The following is an 8,252-nucleotide window of genomic DNA, read 5'->3' as shown; positions in this document are numbered from 1 at the left end:
GTAGCAGCAGTGGTTTGTATTATACCTTAGTTACTGGACTGCTCTTATCTCAACCCATGGGAGTTACATTCCTCCGATTCTCCTCCCCATCCCTCCGGGAGTAGGGGGAGGAAGAAGGGGGGGAGTGAGCGAGGTTGCCGGCTGGGCTTGAACCATGACAGCTCCCTTTGCAGATCCTGTGTCACTGTGCTCTACCACTAACTCAGCTCTATCTCCACTGCTGGCTGCAAGGAGAATGAAGCCTGCAAGCATTGGTATTCAAGGTGTTACCTTGCTTTACCTCCTCTGAGGCCATGGAGTCTCCCACCTCAAAATCGGCTATTATTCGTCTCTTGATGAACCTCAAGTAGAGCTCACTGCGGGAGTTCATCAGAGTGACTTCTGTTAAAATAGGGTCGAGTTCCCTGGAAGGAGCATAGCAAGAATCAAGTTAGCAAGACTACAAAAGGAGAGACGCTAATTTAACTGAGTTTTGTGTTCTCTGCTCCCTTACTATGAGATACCACCCCTTCCCATCTGTGCCATCAAGTGACAAAGCGCAGCAGAATAACCAGCATGTGCAAAGAATGCACACACAATCAAAGCAGAAAAAATCATTACTGAGAAGCTTTTTTTTCATCACAGATGTGAGAACAACCAAAGTGAAATCACAGTAAGGACTCCAAGAGGAAGCAACCTGATATAACTTCAAAATTAGCCCCACTTTGAATGGGAGGTTGGGCTAGAGACCTTTGGCAGTCCTTTCCTACCTCGGTTTTGCTATGATTCTGTGACCCTTGTGGCCAGTGTTAGAAAAGCCTGGTTCCCTGTCATCTCCATCTATGTGCTTTTTTGCACAGATTCATATGTTTCTCTGAAAACGATGAAGAATCTGTTAAAGCTCAAGAGCTCAGGAAACATGAGACCAAAAAAAGCACAGGACAATGCAGAATGCAGTGTACAGATCAGAGATGAGTATGAAAAAAGAAAAACCAGACTGTCACATCAACAACTTTTTCATTAGTGGGCAAAGAAGAACTTTACAAATCTTGCTCAAAGCCTCACAACACATGAGTGAAGCAAAGATCCATTATCTTTATTTTACAGATGAAAAAACAAAAGCTCAGAAACCAACGCTGACCACCAAACAGTCATGGGTAATTAAAGTGTCAGTCCTTTGTGTGCAGTGATACTGCCAGCCCTCCAGCAATGTTTAGGCCAGAGGCTTAAAGGTAATGAGTAAGCAAAATAAAGCACCACCACAGAAGCTACCTTTATAAACGGTTGTGAAGGGCACCTAATAACTGGATTTTATGCTTTAGTGGCCACAAAGCCTCTGGAAGACTGTGAGAATTATCTAAATGCTAAGTAGTGTTAATAACAGCTCAAGAGTGGAAGGCAGAGAGCAAAAAGAGGTTTTGTTTGTACCTTGGTTCAATCTTCTCTGCAGAAGAACTTCTCATCATGCTATTCTGAACTTGCTGGAACTGCAATCACAAAAAAGGAGACTCATCAAAGTCTTTGTTGATGACTTGGTGTTAACAGCCACTTCTCCTGCTGTAGCCTAAGGAGGTGCTTACTCAGGGATGGTGACAGGAATGCACTGCAGAAAGCACTGCCAGAGAAGGGAACCACATCATTTAACGTCCTCCTGCAAGACAGAGCTCAGCCTGCCAGTAAGAGTGGTGGGATGGGAACACCAACAGAGGCATCTAGTTATATGGCCATGAGACAGCCCTGCAGCTAACAGACAGAAGCAGGAACACCATGAGATAGCCCTGCAGCTAACAGGCAGAAGCAGGAACACCACAGTGGGGAAAGTGTACTGAAAGCACCCTACAGACCTGCACAGCAACAAATCCTGTCCCCATGGCCCATTTACCATGCTCCCAGTGAATCCTTCTCTGCAATAGAAGGGATAGCTACAGGCTGGACCCATTCAATCATCAGTGCACATGTTGAGAAAAGCATGGTTTCTCTCAATACACAAGGTCAAGCTTTGCCACCTCGATGGCAATCAGAGCTCCATGGAGCTGGAAGAGGCCACTGTTGGCTGCATCAAGCACTATCATGCTCCTCTTACCTGCCTGTGATAGTCCCTCTCTTTGATGAACTTGTCCACCACTTTCTCAACCTGCCTGTCGCACTCCACTTGCAGGTGCTTGATGAGGGTGTACAGCCTCCCTGGCCCATAGTAGGTCTCCACAATGGGCTGGTGGGTCTCCACAATGCGAGCAATCCCTGCAGAGAGAGGGGAAGCACAAGAGGAAGACTCAAGCAGGAGTTCCAATCCAGTCTAGACCAAGAGCAGAGCTACACAGTTCCACAGACAGGACTTAACAAGAGATCATTCACACCCAGGTTAGCAGTTTAGACTGTCCAGCCACTTTCTAGTGCCTCACTGAAGGCCTGTTATTACAAGCCCTCATTTCATGGCATCTTTTCTCTGATATGACACCTTCTATCCTTTCTGCTGTTTACTGCAAGGCTACAATGCAAATCTCCTGGAGTAGAAGGCATCTCTTTTCCTATAGAGAGCTCCTGCCATGCAATGTGTGTTGACTGCCCTCCTATCCAGCAAGACAAAAGGTATGAAGCTTCCACAGGAGAAAGCTGCATGAGCTAAACCTGGCAGGGGGCATAACTACCACTCAAACCCTGCCTTAGTTCATGCCAGGTACCAGGAGAAGAGCAGTACCAGGAAAATCAGCTTAGGGAAAGCTCTGCTCTTATCTGTCACACAGTTCCTGAGAAAGCAAGCATTAGTGTCATGGTTTAAGCCCAGCCAGTAACTCGAAGCCACGCAGCCGCTTGCTCACTCCCCCCACTTCTTCCTCCCCCCACTCCCGGAGGGATGGGGAGGAGAATCGGAGGAATGTAACTCCCATGGGTTGAGATAACAGCACTCCAGTAACTAAGGTATAATACAAACCACTACTGCTACCAGTAATAATGATAAGACAAATAACAAGGGGAGAGGACACAACTGCTCACCACCTGCCGACCGATACCCAGCCTGACCCGAGCAGCGATCTGGGCCTTCTGGGTAACTCCCCCCAGTTTCTATACTGGGCATGACGTGCTGTGGTATGGAATACCCCTTTGGCCAGTTTGGGTCAGGTGTCCTGCTTCTGCTTTCTCCCGGCTTCCCCTCCTCCCCGGCAGAGCATGAGACTGAGACAACTCCTTGGTCAGAGTAAACATTACTTAGCAACAACTATAAACATTGGTGTGATCAGTGTTGTTCCCAGGCTGAAAGTCAAAAACAGAGCACTGCACCAGCTACTAAGAAGGAGAAAATGACTGCTACTGCTGAACAAAGGACAATTAGTGATGGCAAGGCCTCCTTGGAGAAAAAAGCTCATCTCTAAGGAGGTATCTCTACCATATTGCTTTCTTCTCATAAACACTCCAAGAATTAGCAACACTCCCTCTCTTTTGAAGCAACTGCCAAGAAAACCTCATGAGTTCTAAGGACCTTCAATAGCAGCACGGGTGCCAGGCTGGGAGAATGACTTGGCAGTGGTGCAGCCTGGAATTACAGCAGACTTAACAGAGAAGATGGCTAATCACCATGGGATCTCAATTACTGTCTTTGGCGACATTCCCACAAAGCATTCATATTCCCTTCTCTCCTTTCCCTCTCTGCCTACAAGTTCCCATGGTCCTCAGTGAAGAGGCCTGGAGGCATCAACAGATACCCTGTCTTAAGGGATTTAATTTGTTTGTCTGGAGAGCTGCATATCTGAAGAAACCTTCAAGGAATACCCATTTGTTTTGAGGACATAGAGAACAGGAAATGTCTGCTTCCTGGAAGAAGCCAACAAATCCTTTGTAAATCCAATCTGTGCCTGAGCGAGCTGTACATAGGGAAAGCTTGCATATTGTAATGCCCTCTCCTGGCTAGGAAAGGTCTATTAGCTGTGTCCCTCTAGTATGACACTCCCATAGCTGAAAGGGGAAGGAGACATTCTGTGATCTCCTGGAGCTATAATTAAAATCATTTAAACTGGTGGACAATCCCATCACGGATTATTTTCAGTTCACCAGCAAAGAGAAAAGGAAAATCACCTTCAAAGAGAAGTGTCAGCGTGTCCGCAAAGATGACAGCAGCTCGACGGTCACTCATGTCCGTCCCCATCGCCAGCTGTAGGTTCTCTTCTGTTTTGTTGGCCACCTGCATGACAACAGGACCAGTCAGGTGGTGACACTCAAAGATAGTCTTCATCCCATAGGGTGGTCCTCTGTCCCTTGCCCTGCAGAGCTTTCGGTGGCTTTCCCATTGCAAAAGCTATTGCAGTTGTTTCTCCTTTCAACAGGGATCCTTCCTCTCTTGCAGAAAACTGAAGGATCAAGGAGAGGCAGAAACTTGTTCTTCTCTTTCCAGGTTCCCTTCCATGAGGTTTAAGCAAGCACAAACAGCAAGACACAGAAGGAGAAGCCAGCTAGCCATCGGGATCTGTATTCAGACACCAGAAAGCGCATCCCAGGATGCAAAATGCAGGGAGAGAGATGAACTAAGGCCAGTGCTGGTTTCCAAGATTAGCAACCCAGAGCTAAGACCTTCTTCCACTACATCTGTTGACAGACTGGATTTTGCTTTCCCTCTAGGAGATCAGCCAGGTCATGTTTCACAGAACATGTTACCTGCTTACAGAGGTACTCCGAGAACTTGCTCAGCCCCTCTTCGTGTAAGCCTAGCAAAGGAAAGATCTTGAAGAACCGTTCCACCTGGGGCAGGTCTCCCTGCTTCATAGCTGTGTTGAACTTCTCTGTGACAATTGTCTTCAGGCGCTGTTCTGCTTCCTGCAGGAGCTTCAGGTTGGCATCAATTATGCCCCCTGGTCAAAAGAACAGAAAAGAAAGGGAAGAGTAACAGCACAATGTCAGTATTGTATCAAGAGCCACATTTTTTTCCCCAGGAGAGATATGAACAGCCCCAGGGTGAAAAGGCAGAAGACATGCTGGAATTCCACTACAGGCAAAGAAAAAAGCTACATGTGTGATGTACACGCAGCTAATGTCGTGGTCTTGCATGGAGGATGTGAACACATCAACTGAGATATTTCTTTTAGGGATCAGGCAATTTACTCCTTCATTTCCAGTTGCTCTGCTTGGTAACACACCATAACACTGCCATGGTTCTCCCTGACAGAGCCTTCTCCCACTCTTCTTTTGACCTGAACATTTTGTCCTTCACTAAGTTAGTACCTGAAATACTATTAAAGCTGCGTGCCAGGAACTCTCCTTCCAATTAATGATAATTCAAACCTGATAACACTTCAAAAATGTTCATCTCTATGTTACTCTATAAAGTACTCAGATCTTCGGCTACCATTAGGTCTTCCGCTTTGTCTATTGGAGTAAAGCTATCTGCCATAGGAAATAATGCAGCCTCTGGTTATCTACTGGAAAGGTGACTTGTCAGCTTCGCCTCGTGAACAGTACTTACCTTCCTTGCCCTGACGACTGAGCTCAATCACTGATTTGTCCAGAGACAGATAACGATGGATATGAGCTGCTGCTTGTTCATAATCTTCATTTCGCAGTGCTGTCTGAACTCCATCCATGCAGAACTTCAGGTCAAGGATGTCATCAGCTCTCTGAATGGCCTGATAGAGTCGATTCTGCAAGAAAGGCAACGTGTAAGGCTTCCTACTGCAGGCTGGAGCAGAGAAAGAGAATTACAAGAAGACAATGTGTGTGTGGGGGGGTGGAATGAAACAGACTGAAGTGATACTTCTCTGCATAATAAACAACTTTGTGAGCAGAAACCCCACACTACTTAAAAAGTCCTAAAACCAATGGTTCCAAGAGAGGAACAATATTCATCGAGATGAAGATTGAACTTGGAGGCCATACTCCACAGGCAGAGACCAGAGATAAAACCATGTTATCTGTTTTGATTTGAACAGTTGTGCTGAGCAATGGGACTTGACACGTCTTAACCTGTATCTGTAGGAAGAATATAACAGTCTGGATTTGTGACCAGTCTTGGGTGACAACAACCAACTCCCCTATCTTCACCATTGAAGTAACTGATAAAAGAGTTCTAATGAAGATTAACCTCAACTTATTCACCATATTCTACCAGGAGCTGCATGGACAGAAGGGGATGCTGGAGAACCAGCATATACATTATTTACTTTTGCACCCTGCAATATCCAGGAGCCCAGCAACGTACCATTACCTAACAACACTAGATACTGCCAAAATGAAGAACAAAGCCATTTCCAGCCCACCTGCCCACTACAGAAGAGAGCGCACTTCTCTGTTCTGCTGTAAGCACACGAGCAGATTATAGCTTGGTGGTGACAAGTCCCAGACACCTCCTCAGTCCAGTTACCTTGGCCAGGTCGAGTTGGCGGACTTTACTGCTAACATTCTCGGCCAGGTTACAGGTGAAGGTGATCATCCCTGCCAGCTGCTGGGCATCTCCCTCGATGAGCTGCAAGTTAGGGCTGGAACATACGCAAATTGAACATGAGATGCAAATATTCAATAGTTCGATGGTCTACACCAGCAGGATGGTTCTTCCTCCAAACCCAATTGCTCCTGTGACATGGTTTAAGCCCAGCCGGTAACTCAGTACCACGTAGCCGCTTGCTCATTCCCTATTTCTTCCCCCGCCAGCGGGATGGGGAGGAGAATCGAAAGAATGTAACTCCCACGGGTTGAGATAAGAACAGTTCAGTAACTAAGGCATGATACAAAACTACTACCACTACCACCAAGAATAATAATGATAAGGGAAATAACAAGGGGAGAGAATATAAAACTAAAAGGGGAAAGAGAAAACCCCAATAAACCCAAGTGATGGACAATACTATTGCTCAGGACACACTGACCGATACCCAGCCTGACCTGAACAGTGATCAGTCCCTTACGGGTGACTACCCTCCAGTTTCTATACTGGGCATGACGTGCTGTGGTATGGAATACCCCTTTGGCCAGTTTGGGTCAGGTGTCCTGTCTCTGATTCCTCCTGGTTTTTTGTGACCCTCCTCACTGACAGAGCATGAGAGTCTGAAAAGTCCTTGATCAGAGTAAGCGCTACTGAGCCACAACTAAACATCACTATGTTATCAGCATTGTTGTCAGACTAAAGCCAAAACACAGCACTGCACCAGCTACTAGGAAGGAGAAAAACAACACTTACAGCTGAACCCAGGACATCCTGTCAGCAACAGTATCTGAATTCATGCCCCTCCTCCAGAAACAAAACATCAAAATCAGACTGCCTTGCTATCAAATAGGGTATGAATGAGCCACTGAGGCTTTATGATATTCTCTGCTTCTGAAGAGGAAAGTGAAGTCTGTAAACTTGGTGCTCCAAGCTTCTATTGCACATAAGGCTAGTTGAGATGGCTTTCCAGACTGTGTGCACAAACTCACCCTGAAGAGGCAGTACAATTTGTCCATACCTGTAAACAGCCTGACACAAAACATCTGATCCAAGCATCGATGCTGAAACCTGACAATCTCTGGGGTGAGACATTCAGCCTACATCAAAATGGGTCAGTCTGTGTGAGGGTGCAGTAATTCCCTTTGTTAGTGCTGCTGAGAAGAACCAGATGCCCAGGGATAAGGATCTAGCTACTGTTCCCTACTGCAAACTGTTTTAGTCTGACATTTTATGAAAATGAGTATGTTTCCCTCGCAACACTCAAATGAATTTTCACGTCACACAGTAAGCAGGAAGGTACTGAACAGTGTGCAGCAGCAGAGAGAAGGGGAGACGGTAGGGATCACTAACCCCATGCGATGAAGTGCAACCATCTTGTTCTCTATAGTGCTTTGCTGCTGCAGGAGGGCATCCAGCTCTTCCTGCACGACTTTCTGAAAGAAAAGAATGAAATCTTGTGTGACTTAAGCTCTCCTTCAGTCCAGCCACTTATCGCGGACAAGTCAAGAACACACATCTAGCAAGGTATTAGCGCTTCCAAGAGCTCATATGACAATGAAATCCTTCCCGATCTCTCGTTTTAATCCTCTACGTTTTTAGATTCGCCATTTGAAAGCATCAGTTATGCAAACTTCACCACACAACTTCTAAATCAGACAACCCACAAACTCCGCCCCCCGGCTGCACTTTGAATGGACGGGGACCCTGAGCCCAGGGGCTGCTCACGATCCGGGGACACCAGCTCCGCGGAGGTAATACCGTCACTCCCACCGGGCTCGAGGGACGGTCGAGCCCGTATCTGAGTCTTCTGAAAAGAATTCGGACGACAGGGGCAGGCCTGACAGCGAGGCACCCCCTCCCACACCCC

The 8,252-nt window shown here is 46.6% G+C and overlaps 1 protein-coding gene across 1 annotated transcript; it reads right to left on the bottom strand.

The window, feature by feature from the left end:
* Positions 1–208: 208 nt before the first annotated feature.
* LOC104411802 (conserved oligomeric Golgi complex subunit 4-like) lies at positions 209–7,815 on the bottom strand. Its single transcript, XM_010022322.1, has 8 exons — positions 7,736–7,815; positions 6,326–6,440; positions 5,432–5,606; positions 4,627–4,820; positions 4,051–4,156; positions 2,063–2,220; positions 1,408–1,466; positions 209–404 (listed from the first exon to the last, which is right to left on the bottom strand). Exons 1-8 carry the CDS (start codon positions 7,756–7,758, stop codon positions 209–211), a joined length of 1,026 nt encoding a protein of 341 aa, XP_010020624.1. The 5' UTR covers positions 7,759–7,815.
* Between the last annotated feature and the right edge of the window lie 437 nt (positions 7,816–8,252).

This window comes from Nestor notabilis, unplaced genomic scaffold (genome assembly GCF_000696875.1).
Source record: "Nestor notabilis isolate BGI_N333 unplaced genomic scaffold, ASM69687v1 scaffold15549, whole genome shotgun sequence".
Lineage (NCBI taxonomy): Eukaryota > Metazoa > Chordata > Aves > Psittaciformes > Psittacidae > Nestor > Nestor notabilis.
The sequence above is the reverse complement of the archived record's forward strand: the minus strand, read 5'-3'. Positions and strand labels throughout refer to the sequence as shown.